The sequence below is a fragment of the Alexandromys fortis genome, unplaced genomic scaffold, assembly GCF_014885135.2.
Source record: "Alexandromys fortis isolate MF-2015 unplaced genomic scaffold, M_Fortis_MF-2015_v1.1 scaffold_0, whole genome shotgun sequence".
Lineage (NCBI taxonomy): Eukaryota > Metazoa > Chordata > Mammalia > Rodentia > Cricetidae > Alexandromys > Alexandromys fortis.
The window spans coordinates 31,882,485-31,904,571 of record NW_026067949.1 but is presented as its reverse complement, the minus strand read 5'-3'; the positions used below and the strand labels follow the sequence as shown (position 1 = coordinate 31,904,571).

Sequence of the window (22,087 nt, the reverse complement as noted above, 5' to 3'; positions counted from 1 at the left end):
ATGCCCCAGTTGTCCAAAGTGAGAAACCTCGGCCCTGGTTCTCTCTAGAGCAGGGGTTGCAATGTCTCACAGTCAAGGCAGTGGGGAAGGGATGTGAAGGAAATAAAGTTATATTATGAAGCAATTTTCCTTTGCAAAATTTCCTTGCAAAATGTCCAGACACGGGGAGATTGCTCTTCATTCTCAGGAAGGAGACTGTTGTCATTGAGGGTGAAAAAAAAAAATGAGGGTTTAAGAATGTGATATCTATACAGTGTTCCCATTCTAGATTTCAAAGACCCATTCCTTTTCTGTTAGGGCATTGGCTTTGATGTAGAAGATATTCCCAGGTGATTCATTTGGATTTTCTTGAACTTCTGTTTTTTTTTTTTTTTAATGTTTAAATACGGGGCCTAGGTTTCATCATAGTCTGCAGAGTGCTTCCTCTGCTGTACAGGCCCTCTGGCCTTCGTACTGAGCTCTGATTTTGTGGCAATTTATGAGAATCTTAGAGATTTGTCTTACGATTCTGAACAATTAAAAAAAAAAGAGAAGTGTTATCTGTTGGCTTCCCCTCTACTGGTCACTATTTCACCACTTACCACTGCATGCGACTGAAAAGCTAAATCGTGCAGGTATTCCAAGCCATGGTGGCATTGTCGGCAATACGACATGCCAGGGTGTGAGAGAGGCCAGCTGTTGTCATATCATTACTGTGAAGCTCTGACTGTCCTTAACTCACTACATAGATGAGGCTGACCTTGAACTCAAAGAGATCCCCCTTCCTCTGCCTCCAGAGTGCTGGGATTAAAGGCATACATAACTACACTTGACTGCATTTTAGTCACCTTTATGGGTAGAGTTTGGTGGTGCTTTTAAGTACATCTATTCTGCACAGAGTCACATACCTGTAATCCCAGCACTCTGTAGACTGAGGCAGCCAGGCCTCTGTGAGTTCAAGGCTAGGCCTATATATAGAGTGAGACCCTATCTCAAGAAAAAAAAGTAGAGTGATAGAATTTATAATATTGTGTGATGTTACCATCACTCACTTCAGAACTGTCCTTATTTTTGCCAAACTGAAACTCTGTGTTCAACAAACAATAATTTCACTTCTCCTTCTTACCCCAAGCTGACAGCAGCAGTTTACAGTCATGTTCCCTTCCTTCTTACTCTAATCTAGCTGCACATATGATATTTCAAGAAGATTTTTGGGGGTACAGAATTTTATAAATATTGTTGTTGGCTAAATATTATTTATTCAACCCTATAATATCTGGAAAGTAATTATGTTAACTAATAATATACTGACCCAAATTTTTCCCAAGAAAGCAAAGATGTTTGCTCACAGTCTTGGTTTGATCCCCTGGTAAGTGGAGTGTACTTCCCCATTTCATACTTTGGGTTGGGCTTGCTTGTTTTGACCAATGGGATTGCTAATGGACTTGATATGAACCGAAGTTTGAAATTTCCTTGAAAACTAGGCTTGTCCTTCTTGTCTTTGGTCACATGTAAGCCCTTGGATCTTACAGTACTAAAAATCAATTTGTCATCATGATGATATTTAGACATTGATGAATAGAGAAAAGGTGTAAGTATGTGTTCTATTTCTCTTTTCTAATAGGAGCTGTCCTGCAAATGGCAGCACCCAAGGGGACATCTCCAGGAAAAAAAATCCCAAATATTAAGTGAAGGGGGTGTGACAGAGCCAGAAAACAAAATAAAGCTGAGGATTTCTTGAGATATATCTCTCTTATAAAGAGATCTAGAAGGCTAGGAAACAGCTAGAAGATACCCACATGTATAGCATGTAGTCCAGACACCCAGCCAAAGAACCCCAGAGTAATGAGCTCCCAAATGGACAGGGTTTAATGATTAATGGCTTCCTTAAAACTTAGAGCCAACCTGAAAAACCCGAATATGTATTCCTAAGCAAACACATAAGATTCTTTGCTTCTAATTATCTACTCCTACCCCCAGTCAGGGTGTGCTGAAGCCTTCCCTATTTTCTCCTGTTTCCTGTTTCATTTTTACACAGTAATTTATTTTATTAATCGTCCAATATTAGATACTTGAACTCATCTAAAAATTTTGCAACCAACACATGCCTGCTCGTATGTCATTTTGTAGCTCCTCCAACATGGATACATCTTTGGGATCATCACATTTAAAAGTACATATGCACACACACACACACAAACACACAGTTTGAAAAAAATGTCAACTTTCTCTCTCAGGCAGTAATAAACCCAAGAACTTTTTAATTTTTATGTCAATGAAATACTATCAATATTTGGGTTTCCCTCTAAGACAAGAAGTGAGCTCATCCACAGATACAGTTCCAGTTTCTCTTCCGGACAAGGTCGAGCATCCTTCCAAGCTTTCGGGGTCGTTGGCAATTCCTTTCCTGTCAACTGTCAGCTCATATAGTTTCCAATCGGCTGCTGGCCATTTTTAAACCCCTCAACTGTAGCAGTACAGATATGCAGACGTTTACACAAGTTGTGGTTTTCCCCACTTTGCAATTTCCTTTTAGCTGTGGTTTTATTTTTCAGATGTATTCTATATAGTTAATATTTACCTATGTTCAATATAAACATTATATCGGCTATTTTAACTATTTTAAATGTACAAGAAAGTACATTCACCATGTTACACAATAATTTCCATTTCTAAAACATTTCCATCGCAGAAACTGTGTAACAATTGAGAATGCCTTCGCTCTTTTCTCCTCCAGTCTCTTATCTCTTCCTCTGTTCTGCCTCTGAATGTATCTACTTCAAATAATTCATAAAGTCAAATCATGCAATAACTGTCCTTTCTTTTATATATTATTTAACTTAGCATAACATTTTCAAATTTTACCCATGTCATAGCGCACATTAAAAGTTTTATCTCTTTCAAGGATGAATAATATTCTATTATTTGACTATACCATATTTTGTCAATTCACTAATCTTTTGTTGGACACGTGATGTTTTCATCTTTTGGTATTATGTAGAATGCTGTAAATACCCTTATAAGCCAACACAATAGTATGTACATCGGTATACAACACTTTATTCAAGTCACTGGAATCGCTTGGGTCTGCCCTCGCTGAGTCATCTGGCAACTTTGCTTCTTCTTAGGAACTGCCTGTAAGGAACGAGCCATTCGGATTTGCACATTCTATGACTACCCTTGAACAGCACCGCTCAGTTTCTCTCCTTGCTTCCCAGAAAGTTAAAATAAATCATTAGAGTTATGTGTTTTACAACTGAACCCAGAATGATAAGGCCATCAACACCAGTTCTTTAAGGGACACTGTAGTATTAGTGTGATTAAACAAAGTACATTACAGCTTTGTCCTCACCCAGATTGCAAGGATGTGAATGGTGTCCTAGCTACCAAGACCTACATTTCTGTTAGTAAGTCCCCAGTAGGTTGTATTTTTCTTTGGTACCATGACTCCCTGAGGCCAGTTGGTGTGCAGTGGGAGTAAGCTGCTTCGGCACACCGTCAAATCCATTTCTTACATGGCTGTAGCATCTCATCCCCACTAGCAATGGAAGAAGGCGCCAGTCGCTCCACACCCTCAATAACTCTTTTCCTTTTCATTTAATAAAGACATAGTCATCCTAGGGGATGAAAGCAGATCTGACTTGACACTTGGGTTTTGATTTGCCCAATGTCTAGTCTAGTCAGTTGCCTAATGACTAGTGATGCTGGACATCATTGTCATGCTTGTTGGCTATATGTGCATTTGCAGAAATACTTGCCAACATCCTTTGCCCATTTTAAGAACAGATTGCTTCGTGTCACTGAGTTCTTTGTGTGTCTGAATTTTAAGTCGTTTTCAAACTGATAATTTGAAGATTTTTTTTCTTCAAGGCTTATTTTCAATGTGTCTTGATAATGTCCTTTGGTGCAAAGAGATCTTTACATGAAGTATGGTTTAGTTATTTTTTTGACATTATAAGAATCCAGTGTCAATCCCAAAGTTCTTAAGATTTACCTTTATATTTCATTCTAATAATTTATGGGGTTAGTTACTATGCTTAGGTTAATAACTCATTTAAACTTTTATAGCTGGTGTGAGCTATGTGTCTGACTCAGCTCTTTTGTGTGGATATCCAGTTATCTTAGCCTCATCACTCGAAGAGATTATTCTTTCTTCCTTGTAGGAACCTAGTAGCTTTATGTTCTACAACTATTTTTATTCTAGTACCATGCTGTTTTAATTATAATAGCTTTGTAGTGAGTTTCAAAAACAGAAAGCATGAGTCCTTCAAATTTGTACTTATTTTCCAAGGTTTTGTTTATTTATTTTTGCTACCTGGAGCCTTTTGCAGTTCTGTATGAATTTTGAAGATTGGCTTTTGCTTTTCTACAATACAGGCCATTGATTGGCATTTTTAGAGGAATTACCTTGGATCTGAAGAATATTTTGAACAGTACTGGTACCTTCAAAAGATAAAATATTATTTATGAACCAAGGATCTTTTTTTAAAGTTTTTTCTTGACTCTAACTTAGCCCAAGCCATGCAACACCTTTGAAAATTACCATGGAACACAATGCAGCCAAAGAGTCCCGACTGCTAACAGTTGCACTAAAACCCATTTCACTGCCATTCACAAAGCCTTGTTTTATTTTAGTTTGAATAATAGCCATCGAGGAAGAGGCAAAACAAACTTTTGACTATCGGTATTTAGTTGGAGAACCATTTCTTCGGACACTGATGTAGGACTTTGGGCTACATCTTCAAAGTGGCAGGGGACATAGGGACAAGCACACAAGATTGAAAGCATAAAAGCATATTCTCATGAGGACCAGGCAGTCCTTGTTGTTGGAGGACCAAATGGAGTCATCGTTGATGTAAGTCGAATCGAAGTTGACGATGTGCAAGTCCTTCTTAAGATACACATGGTTCAGCCGGTTCACCGTTCGAGCAAAGGAGTACTTAGAGGCACAGCTGTAGGCCTCCAGGCTGTACACTTTCTTGAAGTGCAGATCAAAAAACGGATTGTCCTAGAAGAGAGGGAGAGAGAGAGAGAGACCGGGTTTACTTTCATTCGGAGTCATTTCCTGGATCCCCACGGTTTGCTGGCTGTGCCTATTGATTGTAAAGTCTCAGTATCAGGCATATTTCTAAAATCTGCAGATCAGCTTTCCAAAGCTAGCAGAGCCAAACAGAATCCCTCCTGAAAGTCAACAGTACAGTCTTTGCTTTATCTCAGTCCCCAGCTCCTGCAGGCATTCCCTGGGAACCTGCAGGCCACTCTGGTCAGAGAAGCAGGTAGGCTAACCGCAGATCTTCACCGTTCTTTCCGACCCTCTATATCCGATCTACCAGACTCATCCCCAGCTCTCCAGCAGACCATCTGCTGCAGCCTCTCTTCCCCCTTCTCCTCTCTCCAATGGATCACACAGATCTTCTACTCTAATGCCACTGCCAATTCATTCATTTTTCCCAGCCCCCAACTCCAGCAGGCATTCCCTGGGAACCTGTAGGTCAGTCTGGTCAGGGGAGCAAGTAGCCTAACTAAGATCTCCACCACTCCCTACACTCCTGTTCCGGTCCTCAGTCCCACACCATCTCTGTTGAAGACCTCCTACTTTTGGCCTCCCCCACTTCTCTGCCTCCATCTCCAGCAGATCCTGCAGACCGTCTCCCCCAACCTCCTTCTTCACTCATCTGTTATCCCAGCCCACAACTCCAGCAGGCTTTCTCTGGGAACCTGCCAGCCAAGCCTGCCCAGAAAGCATGGAAGCCAGCAAGGATGGCAGGTAAGTATCAGATCTTTACTCTCCCTCCTCCCCTCTGGAGCCAATCTCCTAGCCTCATCTCCAGCTCTGTGGCAAACTAGCAGTTGTGGTCTCTCCTCACTCTCTGCCTCCCTTCCCAGGAGACTAAGCAGACCCTGGTGGAACACTGTGGGTGACCATCTCAGGGACATGAAGGCAGTTCAGTTCATCATGACTTGGTAGCTAGTGTTGGTTCAAACATTGAGATTCTGACACCGAGAAGTTTATTTTAGGCATATTTAAACACACCACAATTTGATAAAAAGTTTCAGGCAATAATTAACTCAATCCCATGTGTACATTAAAGTTTGAGACATGACGCCATTGAAACTGTAAAGTACAGGAGATATCTTTCATAAAGGAAGGTTCTATAGATTGAGAAATTGAGCTCATGATAAGGGTCTGGGAGAGGATTTGGTCTTGGGCCACAGAGACAGTGCAAAAGTCACCAGGCTATTAACCAGGTAGAAAACAGGTCATACATTTCTTTCTCTGAAAAGACAACCCTGTGTGTTTAAATTCCTGGTTCCCCTAGTGCTTACCTGTGAGCACAGGACCTACACACCTCCTACAGAACAACCTGCTTCCCTCCCTCCTGTGGACCCCCCTCCACCCTCCGTAACCCACCCCCTTTCCTAAGTGTCAACTTCCATGCTTAAAAACACATTTTACCTGGAAACCCCAATGTCCACACCTATCAGGATGCCGGAAGAATTCCCTACCAGGCAACATACAGCCAACACATTCTCCTGAGAACCAAGGAGGGCAAAAGAAATCAGGGAACAAAATACCTATCCAACAAAGACAAGTCCAGATTTCAGCAGCTAGAATTACAATCTTCACAAATGCCTTAGATGCCCCGATAATTGCCAGGACAGTATGTCTCCACTAGAGCCCAGCTGTCCGATCACAGAAGGTCCTGAGTATTGCAGCATGGCTGAAGCATAAGAAAAATGCCTTTATAGATATGATAGTTCTTTTTTTTTTTTTTTTTTTTTCGAGACAGGGTTTCTCTGTGGTTTTGGAGCCTTTCCTGGAACTAGCTCTTGTAGACCAGGCTGGTCTCGAACTCACAGAGATCCGCATGCCTCTGCCTCCCGAGTGCTGGGATTAAAGGCGTGCGCCACCACCGCCCGGCTGATATGATAGTTCTTAAGGAGGAAATTAATAAATCCCTTAAAGAAACCTATGAAAAACATAAACAGTGGGAGAAATGAATAAAACAGTCCCACCTTTGGTACAGCAGCCTATCTTTTGTTATACAGCAGTCAAACTCCAAATCCCAGACCCTTATCATGAGCTCAATTTCTCAATCTATAGAACCTTCCTTTATGAAAGATATCTCCTGTACTTTACAGTTTCAATGGCGTCATGTCTCAAACTTTAATGTACACATGGGATTGAGTTAATTATTGCCTGAAACTTTTTATCAAATTGTGGTGTGTTTAAATATGCCTAAAATAAACTTCTCGGTGTCAGAATCTCAATGTTTGAACCAACACTAGCTACCAAGTCATGATGAACTGAACTGCCTTCATGTCCCTGAGATGGTCACCCACAGTGTTCCACCAGGGTCTGCTTAGTCTCCTGGGAAGGGAGGCAGAGAGTGAGGAGAGACCACAACTGCTAGTTTGCCACAGAGCTGGAGATGAGGCTAGGAGATTTCCATTTTTATCTGGCTAACTCTCAAAGACCATAATCTTCAAGTTGGAAAGGGGAGAATCAATAACTGTGCAAAGGAATTAGAGGCCAAGGAAAGTAGGGAAGAAATAGAACACAGCAAACTGCTTCAAACGGATCAAAGTTGACAGGGTTCATCTATATCACCAGGTGCTGGCCAAACTCAGCAGAAATAATTATGATATAAGTAATTTTTGTGGATGAGCTAGGGGAAAAAGACAAGTGGAATAAAATGAATGAGGATAGCAAATTTCTAAACCACAGGTTGGTATATGGGCTATAGATTTCCCTTCAGAATCAATGCAATATAAAAATCTGGTAAGTGCCAAAAGGTAGAATGAAGAAAATAACTCGAAATTTGTACCACTGTCACTCAGGGAATTATTATTTTATGTGAGATACTCCTTTGTATGTTATGAATATGTTTTATTACCATTGGTTATTAAAGAAGCTGTTCCAGCTAGTGACTTAGTAGTGTAAAGCCAGGCAGGAAGTCTGAACAGCGACATAGAAAGTAGGTGAAGTTGAAGAGATGCCATGTAGTTGCTGAAGAAGACAGATGCTCAGAACCTTTACCAGTAAGCCACAGCCTTGTGGGAGATACGCAGATTAATAGGAATGGGCTTATTTATTTATTTATTTATTTAAATATTTGGTTTTGCGAGACAGGGTTTCTCTGTAGCTTTGGAGCCTGTCCCGGAACTAGCTCCTGTAGACCGGGCTGGCCTCGAACTCCCAGAGATCCGCCTGCCTCTGCCTCCAGAGTGCTGGGATTAAAGGCGTGCGCCACCACCGCCCGGCTATATCTCAATTCTTTGATTGAAAGTCCTGTCAAATACACTTAGTTTTAAAAGTGCTATTTCTATGTGACCCAAAAGGTAATAACGGAGTACAAAATGGTTCAGGAAGTGACGAAGTTCAACCATTTTTGACTGGCACAGTCACTGAGTTGATGGCATCATCAAACGCTATGACTGGGAGAACAAAGGGATCCCAAAACTTAATCTGGGTTAGAGAGGGTGGCCGTGGACGTATCTGTTGGAGAAAGTTGCTTTTAAAGTTGCAGGACTGAATGGTAGATTGTGTTTAAACTGTCAAGAAGAGCTTGGGAAAGATGCTTTTAGATTTCATAGACAAAAGTCAGATTCCAACTCATAAAAGCAAATCATAAAAGCCAGTATAGATCATCCCAGGAAATTAATCCATACCACTTAAGAACAATATAATGTCATCTTAACACTTCGTACATGCCAAGAATATAAAGCAGGTCATCGAACGTAACGATCGGCTGTGTATCGATCCCGCGCTACCTTCATAAAAACGCTAACGCTTACGGTATCAGCTTCTTTTCCGTCAATCATCTGAAGATCATCCAAAGACCACTTCTTTGTTACTTCGTACTTTTCATCTAGACCTACTCTGTAATGCTTCACCATGATAATCTTCACTTCGTCAGTTTTGGTCACTGTAGGACAGAAAAAAAAAAAAACACAGACTCTTACTTCATACCTTCATTCTCCAAGTCCCATTTCAGTTTTTGTTTCTCTCCCTTTTATTTAATGGCCTTATACCCAAATTATAAGTACACTCCTAAGGCAAGTCCTGGTGTAACTGGACTTTTGTCAACATGCCCCCAGATTTGCCCAAGACTTTAACTTTATTTTGTGACAATTGTCCATCAGAACACTGAGCAATGTGCTTTGAACTCTGGGCTTTGTGGTGAGGCGGAAAATAGAAGACTGAGCAGAAGCAGACAGTGGAGGACAAAATGCTCACCAGAGCAAGTCGGAATCTTAGTTGGTGACCTTATGAAAAATTAAGGTATGAATAGCAAACGGCTCTGCTTGCACAACAACTCAGTACTGAAGAGTGACCACGCAAAAATGGTGACACTTCCTTCTAAACCTGCTGTGAGACTTTGAATGCAGGTGTGCCTGTGACGCAGCTCCCACTGACTTGCCTGGTAATGTTTGAGATTGTCACTGTGTGGCTCCAACTCTGGTGTTCCAAGTGTGTCACCAGCACAGACAGTTTTAATATTCTACCTTGAAAGGCATGGGAGAATCCTTCTGTACTTAATATGAACAAAACTGAAAATAGTAATTTCCTGGTCCTGAAATCATTTGTCTCTGGTCTTATTGGAATATTGAGTTGTTCTATGAAATCATCAATGAGTCAAATACTACTCAGTATTTACGGGGTATTTGCTGTTTGCTGAGTAAATGCCATAGGGAGACAGATACGAAACCTGGTTTCTGCCCTGACACTCAGGATTTCAGTAAGAAGGGAGACTATGCGGGGATCATATGTACTAGGTTATTGGAAGGAGGTGGTTGCGGGGCTGCAGAGAATGCCCAAACTCTTCGGATGGTTAATGTCACCTTGAGAGTTGTGAGCTGATTGTGTCTTCTCAGAGTGAGACTGGGATTTGTTTTGGGGAAAGATTCCTTTGGTTCTGGGAGACTTTGGCATGCTGCTGTGATTTGAATGGGTCCTCCAAGTTCTGTTGCTGGAAACTTCATGTACACTGCAGTGATGTTGAGAGGTGAGGCCTTTCAGAGGTTAGGTCAGGAGGTCAGAGCCCTCATGAATGGATCAATGGTGCCATGGCAGGGGTGGGGTAGCTTTTGCCAGAGGATGCTCCAAGTGAAAGGATGCTCGGCATGACCTTTGCACATCTTTTTTCCTCTCTTGTTCTCCCTCTCACACTCTTTCTCTCTCTGCCTTTTACTACAGATGATGTAACAAGAAAGCTCTCACCAGATGTGAGCTCCTCAGTCTTGGAATCCTCACCTGCCACTGAACTCTGAGAAATAAATCTGCTCTTTATGAATTCCTAAGTCATGAGTCGTTTGTTTTAGTAGCACAAATCACACTGAGACAGACACATGACTTTCTAGCTATGTAGATATAAAACAATACATTAGAATATAATCATAGTCATAGATGAGAGACATGAACAGACTATCCAGAGTTGAAGTAGAGGATCGCTATGTGGGCACTTCCGGGAGAGGGACGGTCTGAGGAACCTGACAATGAAAGGACAGTCTTACCAGGTGAAAGGAAGAGAGGGGACTGTGTAGATTGGTTGGAATTAAGATACGGTGGATAATGCGATTAGTTAGCTTAGGAAAATTGTTAAAATGTTTTAAATGGCTTTGGGCTTCAAAACAGGCAGAAGCCACTCTGGAGTTGTGGGGAATCTAGAAGTGACCAGCTGATCCCAGAGTTGACAGAGTGAGTCCAGCTTCCTAGAGAAGGGAGTCGGGGCCAGTTGACAAGTCCAGCTCAAGGGCATTGTGTCGGTGTTCCGTGCAAGTTCCTACAGTGACACCTAGTCAGTAGTGAGCCAGGATTTAATGAAGCGGTGTCCTGTGCAAGAATTTCTCTGGCAGCACAACGCACAGGACTCCTCAGAGAAGGTCATGGAGCTGAAGGACCTTGGGGGAAGAGACAATGCTCTCAGTGGGCTCTACTGTGCCATGTCCTGGAGTGGCATCCTGACACCGCTGCAGTGTGGTTTACAAGAGATCATTAATCTCTAGAGAATAAATGTCACTCACTGGTGTGAGGAAGGGGTCGCGAGAATAAAACAGACTCATGGAAAAACTGAAGAACACAAATGACTCAGGAAAGTACCCAATAGACATCCATGGTTGTTGGTAGCCTCAGAATGGTGTGTGGATGGTAAAAAAAAAATCGGCAAATTGAAGTTAAGTCTCAGGTGAGGTTTTGATGATACATGGTGGGACCCAAACAACGTTGGTGAATCCAAATGGAAAGGGGGTGGGGGTGGGCCAGACGGTGGAATAAATGCGATGTACAGGTGAAGTATCTGCCACTTACCTCAGCAGGGACTGAGATGGAAGTTTCATAGTCTTGGAATGATTTGAGGCTTGTGTCTGTGGGATGATTTTCAAGGTAAGACTCAAGGCAACATTTTCAGGGGAAAGAAGTGAGAGAAAAAAGATGATAGCTAAGAGGCTGGAGGAGAAAGGAAGAGGCAGGCCCGACAGCATCATGCCATGGAAATCAGCCAATGAGAATAGCTCAGAGCTTGAAGACACTCCTGTGGAGTCACTGAGCTGAGACAGAGAAGCAAGGGTCTGAATCTGACTTGAGGAAGATCACTGACTCCTGCCCTGAAGGCTATTTCTATGTGGTGACTGGAGAAGGCGGCTTGCACTAACATGCAAGGACTCCATGCACTAACACAGATTCCACGTATGCTGTGTGCTGGCCCCTGGACAGTAGCACAAATAATAACAACTCAGAGACAAAAATTGGGGTTCAACCTGAAGGTCAGAAAAGCAAACAGCCAGCCACTGGCTCTTACCTCTACCTCAGTCCGAAATGGCAAGCCTGCCTCCAGGAATCTCAGAATGAGACAGTGTGTGAGAGTTGTTTCCTCCCATTTTATATTCCTCTCTAGGGCTAGGATTAAAGATGTACACCACTGGAATGAAAGGCATGCACCACCAGGTTTCTATGGCAACTAGTGTGGCTACTGGGAATAAAGGTGTGTGTTACCACTGCCTGGTCTGTAAGGCTGACCAGTGGGGTGATTTTACTCTCTGATCTTTAGGCAAGCTTTATTCATTAAAATACAAATGAAATATCATTACACTGGGCCAGGTGAGATTTTAAAAGCTGGTAGGAGGAGAGGTTAAAGGGTATGGTGTACACCACACACTTGAGGAGAAGGAATGACACATTTGGGGACAGAGGAAGTAATTGAGAGGCATGTCTGGATAAGACATCAATTATAGGTCTTAACTTGGGGTCAGTGAAAGCAGAGACTCTGGGATCTTCCTGACATTGTGAGAAGTTGTTGTATTTAAACACTTCTAAATTTCTCTGGCTCCAAAGAAGATCCAAGCGCATGGGCCTACCTGTTAGCCTTGGGAAGATGCACACACAAGACAAGGACGGTGGGCTGAAGGGGAAGGTTTTGTAGCTTCCACGAGGAGGCAGTGTGCTTGTCTAGTTAGAAGATCCTCCTCCGAATCAGGATTGTTATTGCCCCAGCTTGCTGTCTCAGTAGCAGTAGAGGGGCCGAGAGGCGACAGGGGTAAAGAGATTTGGAGAGATAACTGGACATCGTATGGAAGTATGATTTTCAGGGAGCAAATCTCATGGCATCGTCTACAAGTTATGAAAGCCTGCTGATTGACTGTGGAGCCACTCACCCTCTTCATTAAGCCCATAAATATTTAAATGTCCCCTGTGAATCCAGCACAGTGCTAGGAATTGAAAAAAATTAATGAATTCCCATAAGGCCCCATTCCTGCTCTGCACTCTCTCACTGCAGAGAGTGGAAGCTTCAGAAGAAAATCTGCAGAGGGTGTTGTCAGCAGTGAGTGAATGAGGCCCTGTTGGATGAGGGCCAAAGAAGAGGGGTATGGCCAGGACAATAGAGGAGGGGCATGGCCATCTCTCTGACTGCAGGAAATAAGGCTCAGAGAGGGATGAACCCAAATTGTCAAAGGCAACAGAACTTCCTAGAAGGAAGAAAGGGGTAAAGGCAATTTTAGCAATGCATGGGTGCAAAGGCACAGAACACCTGGCACTTTTCAGTCATGGCAAGTATTTGGCATTGTTGGCGTGAAGCAAGAAGGTAGACAGGAAGAAGGATAGGGAGGCGTTAGCTCCTGTAAGGACTGGAATAGGTTCGGACATTATTCTGAAAACTGTGTCCACACGGGGTGCCACTGGAAGGGATTAGATAAACGGAGAGGCCATGATTTGCATAAAGGATGAGCTGGTGGTAGGGAGAGGAGAAAAGATGTTAAGAAGATAATCCCTACCAGTGACCAAATTTTCTTACGATAATGGTCATTTCCCCCTTCGTACGAGACTCAGACAACACAAGGACGTGCCTGGAAGCTAAGCTTGTGCAAGATGGCGTGGTGCAGAGGGAGTTCAGCCTCCTTCATTTGACAAAATGACAGCCTACTTTAGTGCTAAGGACTTTCCAAGAGTTCTCTTCAGCCACGAGCCAAAGGAGTCTGCTGAGGCTGGAGTTGACCCAATCCCTGATTTCCGCGTTTGGGCTTGGCTGCCAGCTGGAATTAAGTGGCTGCCTCCACATTAATGCAGTTGGAAAATGGAAACTTGTCACATTGTCTTAAGAGCACAAATGTGTTTTATAAAGTGTGAATGTTAGTGAGTTGTTTTCTCTTACTCAGAGGATCCGGTTTGTTACTGTGATTTAGGGGTGATATCTACGGATATGGTTTGTAACTGTGGTTTAGGGATGATATCTACAGATGTGGTTTGTAACTATAGTTTAGGGGAGATAGCGACGGTTTAGGAGTGATATCTACAGTTCTGGGGAGCTGTAGAAGAAACCTGTTCTGGATTTAAGATTCCATTTTCCCAGGTTTTACATTCCAGTGGATATTTTCAGAATTTCAATTTTTATAACCATCACTATTTCAATTTTAAAGGAAGCTTTGTCTTTAAGAAATCCCCATCACCTTTAATTAAAAAAAAAAAAAAGAACACCAACATTTAGGAAGCTAATGGAAAGAGAACTGGCCACTGGCCAATTGGTTTGAAAAAAATTAGTCAAGATCGAGGAAATGTGAAACTCACAATTAAGTCTCCCAGAAATGCATTAAATAAATAGATGCTTCTTTTGTTTTGTATTCTGGTGTTATGTAATGGTTTTCATCGTTTAAATTAAATCACAGAAGAAGTTATCATGAAATACTTTTAAAAGCCTCAGTGAAATGTCACACTCGATTGCTAATGCCCTGTGGTTGTTGAGTAGACTAAGGCTGATTTCACCAAAATCATATTTTCAAATAAAAATTTTCTAAAAATGTCTTTATAAAATCCATTTCAGGCTGCATCATGAGTCTTTAAAATAGCAAAATGGTTGGCTTTAAACAAGCTAGGGCTTGCGTTATTGGTGAACTTATAGAAATATAAAACGTGGAAAAGAAAGAAGCTGGTTTTTGTAGAAACAGAAGAATCAAAGGAGCAAAACTGCCAGCCAGTGAGGTTTATCCCAGGTTTGTTTGATCAGCTCCATGCTAGAATATTCTTAGTCTACCACCGAAAGCAACGTGGTAGAAGGGCCAAGCACACATGGACCTGGCTTTCAAGCCTCCCTTTGTCATCTACGGGTTGGTGATCTTGGGCAACTGCACTCTGACTTCATTGTCTGTACGAAGTGACAAATGAGCCAACATAGATGAAGTTCTTGAAGTATCTGCACACAAGAGCTAAGAGGGGCAGCTACGATCAGTTAGAGTGTGGAGATGTGGAAGGAAGTTTGGGTTTAGAATGAGAATCTGTAGCCTTAGGTTAATCACTTAACTTCTCGTGAGTGTCGTTTTGCCTGTAAAGCATCTCATCTGCACAAAGACGAAATGGAGAAGTCACGGAAATGGCATTAAGTGAACTCACGTCTGACTCTGAGCAGGCAGACCTCACGGCCGTCCCTGTCATCTCAGCTACGAGGCTTCACCCTAATAATGAAAGTTGTTAAGCAGTTTCCCGTCTTCAAAACTTTATAGTTTTTGTGCTCGTTACACGTGGTGCATCATAAAAATGTGGCTGATGGCAAAAATGTAAAACCCTCCGTGAAGTCCACGGCTTCAGAGTGGCAGCTCCTACTGTACTGAAGTTCGCCGAGACGCATAGTTTCACAGAGACTGTGGCAGCAGGCACAGGTTCGAGCTTGATGGGGTCCTAGCAGTTGGAAGCGAAGCAGACAGGGGTCCCACTCCTAACTGAGAAGCTATTTGCAATCGATACCAGATGGGAAAAGGAAAATCAGTTTTATCCAGTGGAGTCTCACGGGTGTACAACCACGCTCCAGGGCAGGCCCAAGAGGAGTAAGGCCAACCCAAAACGAACTCAATGGTATTTTTGTGGGCTTTTTGGTTTGTTTTGGCACTTTTTTTTTGTCTTGTTGGTCTTTTGCTTATCTGTTTTGATTTTTTTTGTTGTTCTTATTTTTTTTTTTTAAGGAGGGAGAAGGGAGGAGAACGGGAGGGAGAGAGAATGTGAGGAGAGAGAACATTAAGTTGAGTGGGGAGGGACCTGGAGAGGATCTGGGAGGAGCTGGGGTAGAGGAAAACATGATCAAAAGATATTGTACTGAAAACAATTTTTAATTAAAAAAGAAAGAAATATAAAAATGCATAGATCAGGACTAGTCAAGTATTTGAGCGGGCTCCTTAAACTAGTTGCATGCTGTTTTTATTTGCGAGTTCAATACAATTAAGTAATTTTTATTAAAAAATACCATGATTGAAAAATGTTTTCCTAAAAGTATAAGAACAGTTAAAATAATCTATACATGAGTATATGCATAATTTTAAAAGCAACAGAGTATATCAAGTTTTTATTATATATTTTATTTTTTATTATACAGATGTATTTACAACATATTTATATATATACAATCCATTAAATATTTTTCTATATGTTTTAAAACTCTAAGCTACCTCTTTCAAGGCTCTACTTTTACTTGCTTAGAATATAAACTATCATTAATAAAAATTCAGAAGGGAGAATGGTAGGGGAGCACTTTAGAGGTGTTTAAGTTTCTTTTATGAGTTCTTTGAGAATGTTATATAACATATTTTGATCACATTTACCCCCATCCAACTCTTCCCAGATTCATCTCCCACCTTACCTACCCACTCAACTTTGAGTCCCTCCACTCTTTTTTAAACGATTAAGTTTAATTTGTCATATGCTCTTGGGCATGTGGTCGTCAACAGGAGCATGGCCAACCCACCAAGAGCTACACCCTTAAAAGGAACTGACTCCCCGTCTCCCAGCACCTGCCGGTTGCCAATGGTTCCTCAGCTAGGGAAGGGATTCCTAGCCACCTCCCCGCACCATGGTGGGATTTTATCTAGCTTGAGCTTTACATAGACATACAGTCACAACCACTGTGAGTTCATAGAGCAACCACCCTGTTTTTATTTCTATTTCAGAGATGCGAGCAACAAGGCCATGAAGGATCACTATCTTATGCCCAACATCACAGTTGATAGGCAACAAATCAGGGGCAGATTTCCCAATATGATCTGTGTCAAGAATTTCCAGGTCTGTCCCACCATGCCCTTTTACTTCCTATTCAGTTTTGGCTAATGCTACAACACAAGTTTTCAAACTCTTCACTTTACATGTGTGACTTATTTTTTCCTCGCTCCTGCAGGAAACAGAGCTCCTCCCTACACTGGAAGACACGGCTTTGAACTGCCAGGAAGAGTGGTGCTGTGTGATGGGATAAACTGGTCCCCAGGGAGAAGACACCATGCAAAGCTTGAGATGCAAAGGAAGGAGGTTCCAGGGGCTGCCCGATGTACTTTGTAGCTAACTTCCCACAGGGACATTGAGTGTATGGTATCTTATTCTGATGTCAGCCTTTGAATCATCAAGATGGAATAGAAAACAATCCTACTTTTGGGACCACTACAAAGGATGGACTCTGCTCAGATAAGAAGGAAGTTCAACCATGGTTAAATGTATTATCTTTAATCAGAAAAAACGCAATGGAATATGACTACTCTGGACCAATGGGTCTCGTAAGCAGGAACCACTGGGTGAAAGGCAATGAAAGGGTTAAAGAGGATGAAGAGACAGTCATGTGACCCTGAAGGTGTAGAGCCACCTGCTTCAACAAGATTCCTGTCAACAGATGTTTTCCAGGTGAAGTATTGTCACACTCTTGGCACTGTCGAGAATCATTTAAACTGCTGTTTGGTTGAAATGTTTTTGTAATGGTTGTTTAAAAAAAGTGTTACATTTTGGGAAAACTCTCCCAGGCTGATGGACATGAAGTATAGCTATGAAAGTGAGGAACTAACAAGGCTTTGTGTGTGTGTGTGTGTTAACTTTAGGTGGAATATCCCAAAATCATTTCTTCCTCATTTCAACAGGAGCTTCATTTCAGAATCCCTGAATAAATACCCAAATGTTTAATTGCCCCTAAGATATTTTTTGGCAAATTAGATTTCATAACTTACTATGACTATTCTAATTTTAAAACTTTTTATTTTAAAATACTGCCAGTGCTACCCAATGACAAGCTACTTTTATAAAGCAAGAATCATAACAGGTAAAATTATTCTATTTTATATTAGAATAGACATCCTCTTTTAGCATAGTGAGTAAAAATAGATTCAGTGACTGGGTGGATGAGAACACAATGTGATCTATTATGTAATTTTAATTCCTCTTTTTACATAACTTAATTGATTTTATGAACGGATTAAGTCTCTTACATTTGTTGACATGCCAGTCCCCCATATTTCAGATGTGTAGTAAAATAAACTTAGGCATTCAATAAGTATTCCTATTCTTGTTGTTGGATAATTTCTTCTATATTTATTAGAAATTGTAACCTTCTAAAGAATTCTTAGACCTTTCTCCAAAGATGCTTGGCTTCCTCTCAGTTTAGAACGCTCTTATAGAAATAGTGGTCAGGAGGACAGAGGTAATGAGCTGTATGAAAATGGGCATTTGCCTTAAAGAGGAACATCTGCAAGTAGCCCTAGGGTTTCTGAGCTCTTCCCTCCTAAGCCCGCGAAGGGGACTGAGAGGCTCAGACCAGGAAAAGAGAGAGCTGCATACCAAATTCAATAATGAGATAATGACACAAACAATTCTACGTAAATTCATAAAAAGTTTGGAACATCATAATGAATGAAAAAGCCAGTGCACGGACAATTTTCTTATATTTTGGTAACAGGAAGGAAATACTTATTTTACTAAGTTCTTTATATGTCAGATCTCTACATTAGGGATTGTGCTCTCCTCCCTAAAGTTCTGCCTTCTTGAGCTAATATCTACTATTAAAGTATTGGTATTGTTTTTCTGTAAGAGAATCTTTCTAAAGAGGATTTCTTTCTTCAAATTAACCACCAGGAAGTATCAATAGGTCCTTGGAGGAAAAGTCTAAGGTTCCATTTTTGTTCTATACAGAAAGGCATTGGGAATGACTATATAGCTGGGTTCTGTGATGCATTTAATCATATTCAGAATGCTGCTGGATTTTTTTCAAGTGAGCCTTTACACAACAAAATTGTATGCTGTGAGGCAAATTGGGTGAGAGATTGGAGAAAAAAATCAAACCAAGAGAAGTACAGATCCAATTTCACTTCTGAACCATTAATGTTGTCTAATACATTTTTTTGGGAGGGGGTACTCCTTAGTGCTCTAAAAGGCCATAGAATATACATTCCTTAACCTGGCTACTTAAACTCTCAAGACGCTCCATGCATGCCTGAGCTGGATAGGAAGACAGACAACGCTTCCCTATACCCCGTATTCACCTTTGAGTTCTTTGCATTTTGAAACGATACTAGAAAGCGCTGCTTACCTGACACACAGAGGTAATACCTGTCCTGAACCGAGAACTCGATCTCAATAAACTCGCAGAGATTCTGCGCCAGCGGCTTGAACAGTTTTTTCTCCAAGTCTTCCTTCACCAGCGATGACATCTCGGGTTCCCCCTGGCTCAGGCTTAAGTCTCCTTTGGGTGTGCAAGCCCCGGGGTTCTCACTCTAACCCTTCTTATTCAGAGCGAAAGGCCCAGCTCCCGACAGTGGGTGCCTGCTCACTGGCAGCCCCACCTCAGCAGCCCCAATCCAGTATTTATTAACCCCCTCGGCATCTTCAGCATCGGGCCTGCTGCAAGCTGCTCTTGGGGAGCTCTGGGCTGGCTCGCTGATGGGGGAGCATATTGATGAACTCTGACAGATGGCCACAGGTCTACTTGTGGAGCCTCCGGGTCGGCAGCCTTTCCCCTTGCACGGCAGCACTATGCAGAGAAAGACCACGGCTTCAGCTTGAAGCCATTATATAAATCAGCTGTCTGGCGCTATTGATTCAGATCATCTTCCATTAAGAACTTCGCTTTCACTGCGCAGAAAAAAAAGGCACCCGTGTTTACTGCTAACACTTCCAACAGGTCTCTCTCCTCGCCCCTGCGATGCACACAAGCCTTTGCTTCCAAGAGTTTGCACCAATTCCTTGGCCTAAAGTATTGTTAAGATGGCGGTTTCTATGGGCCCACTTTAATTCTATGTGTGCCTCCACCCAAATGAAAACCTGTTAGGCACCTGCTAGAGGGAAGCATTCATTATTTGTTTCTCAGGAGTATGAATTTTCTCCTCTCAAGGAGCTTATGGTCTAATAGAGGAGAGGGACACCAAATAAGCATTTGACCCATGCAAGTGAGAACACGGCACACAAGAGAAGGGAAAACTTGGGAGGAAGAGTGTATGAGGTGTCTTAATCACGGTCCTATCGCTGCGAAGAGATGCCATGGCCAAAGGAATTAATAAAAGAAGACATTTAATTGGGGACTTGCTTGCTGTTTCAGGGGGTGAGCCCATACCAACCTGACAGGGAGTGTGGCAGCAGGCACGCGGGCACAGAGCTGGATCAGTAGCTGAGAAGTTACATCCTGATCCCCAGGCAGGAGGCAGAGAGAGAGAGAGAGAGAGAGAGAGAGAGAGAGAGAGACAGACAGAGACAGAGACAGAGACAGAGACACAGAGAGACAGAGACAGAGAGTCACACACACACACACACACAGAGANAGAGAGAGAGAGAGAGAGAGAGAGAGAGAGAGAGAGAGAGAGAGAGAGATTGGATCTAATGTGGGCTTTTGCCACCTCAAAGCCCACCAACAGTGGCACACCTTCTCCAATAAGGACATGCCTCCTAACCCTTGCCACACAATTCTGCCAACTGAGGACCAAGCAATCAAATATCTAAGCCTATGGGGGCCATTCTTCATCCAACCACCTTAACAAGGGTCTGAGGAAGTATCATGTAAAGATGTGGAACAAAGCTGGCAGAAGAACACGGAGGTGGAGGCGGAACCAAAGCCTCAGTGGAGCCCAGAGTGTTGACTGTGCCCAGTGCTTCCTCTTCAAAATGCACAGGTGGTTGGGACTGTGATTATTTGGAGCTTCCCCACTGTTCCCATTTTTACTGTAGCCTTCTTTTTGGGGGGTCCTTTCTTATTTAGACGTCACAATTTTGCTTGAGTCTGTGAGCATGGCAGTGGTTTAGGGCTGGCAAGGATCAGCTTCCTAAGCACTGAGTGAATTGCAGTGCTGTTGAGCCTAAAGAAGGGCTTTAATTTTCTTGAACTAACGACCCCAGCTATCTGGTGTTTCTCTAGCATTCTTTCCTTTCCCCTTGCCTGCGAGAAGCCCTCTACCTATAGAGGAGAAGCTGTTTTCCTTGTATTGGCTCTGGGCACAGCAACAAACAAACTTGTGAACCTGGCCTGGACTTGGCTCATGGGCATTGTCCTTCCCTTACTTAGCATGAGTGGTTCAGGGTTGTGCATGTGTCTCAAGTAGGACTGCACCTAATTTATTGGCTCCTTGTTCAAAACCTGCTCTTTTTCTCTTTGTTTTACAATCTTGAGGCTGAGCCCTAAAAATATTTTGGGTTTGCCCACTGGCAGAATGGTAAAGCCATGTCTGTAAGTGTGTGTGTGTGTGTGTGTGTACATTTATCCATATATAGCTACACATATAGTATACATAATTCTTTAAAATTATGTATTAAAAATCTGTTTACAGAGGCCTTGAATTTGAGGAGGAGCTTGGGAGGACTTGGACTGAGTGCCCCTGCAAGGCAACAGCATCAAAAGATACTGCCCTTCTGGTTCTGGTCCTCTGTTACCATGGTAGTGAGAGCCTTGTGACTATATAGCAGGAACTCTCTCTCTCTCTGCATCCTCTGCCTGGCTCTCGGGTCAGGGAGGTAAAATGAGCTAACATCTGTAAGGCTTTAAGAACTGTGCCAGCCAAATATCTCTGTGTGATGACAGCTATCACTGTGAGTTGATTGGTGGCTATCACATCATATGACTGGTGCTCACCCATCGCCTTACCCAGACACTTCCCTCAGCCCGGCTCTCTGGCAAGGGTGGCTTTTTCTCCAGGGCAGGCATAGCCCATCCAGTCCACTCCCTCCCAGGTGGGCCAGCTGCTTCTGTAGGAAGACCTCTCTCTGTGCCTCGTGGTGAATTTCCTCACCACCACCACCACCACCACCACCACCACCACCACCACCACCACCACCACCACCACCACCAGCAGCCCCAGCAGTAGCCACGCCCCTTGGAGGGCTCTCCAGCTTACCATTATTCAACGATGGTCTTTTCTTTTATTCCTTAGGATCTTTAAATTACTATTACTATTATTATTCGAGTAGCTTGTCAAGAAATAGTTTTTTACTTAGGGGTTTCATCTTTCATTTTGGTTGACTTTCTGTCTCCCACGCCCATCCCGCTTGTCATGCCCCTGCCTCCCTTCCTGATTGAACCCCTTTCAGTATCACCTGCGCTCTGCTCTGCTCCTGTGCCTTCGCACCAGGCTCGTCTTTATGCCCCCGGGGCTCACCGTCCTTGTGTAGCTTCCTGGACTTCACTCATATTCACTCCCACTTAGACACACATGGTTAACAGTTCAGACGAGGATCCAAACGTGGGGGATAACATGCAGCTTTTGTCTTCCGTTGTTCTAGCCCCTGAAGCCTGCAGCTAGGCGCTGCTTGTCACCACCCGCCAACTCCCTGCTGTTCTGAGTCTTTTCTTGGGTTTTAGTGACTTTTCCTTCACAAAGGTAAAGGGGGCAGGACTAACGG

The 22,087-nt window shown here is 42.6% G+C and overlaps 1 protein-coding gene across 1 annotated transcript; it reads right to left on the bottom strand.

The window, feature by feature from the left end:
* Window positions 1–4,720: 4,720 nt before the first annotated feature.
* On the bottom strand, window positions 4,721–18,915 carry Exoc1l (exocyst complex component 1 like). Its single transcript, XM_050149635.1, has 3 exons — window positions 18,795–18,915; window positions 8,779–8,909; window positions 4,721–4,987 (listed from the first exon to the last, which is right to left on the bottom strand). The coding sequence occupies exons 1-3, from the start codon at window positions 18,913–18,915 to the stop codon at window positions 4,721–4,723; spliced, it is 519 nt and encodes a 172-aa protein (XP_050005592.1).
* Window positions 18,916–22,087: the final 3,172 nt, after the last annotated feature.

Coding starts and splice junctions, on each gene's coding strand:
- Exoc1l (XM_050149635.1), bottom strand. CDS start 18,915: ATGTCATCGCTGGTGAAGGAAGACTTGGAGAAAAAACTGTTCAAGCCG. Junction 8,910..18,794: donor GTATTACCTCTGTGTGTCAG/GTAAGCAGCGCT, acceptor TCTGTCCTACAG/TGACCAAAACTGACGAAGTG. Junction 4,988..8,778: donor ACGGAAAAGAAGCTGATACC/GTAAGCGTTAGC, acceptor CCTCTCTTCTAG/GACAATCCGTTTTTTGATCT.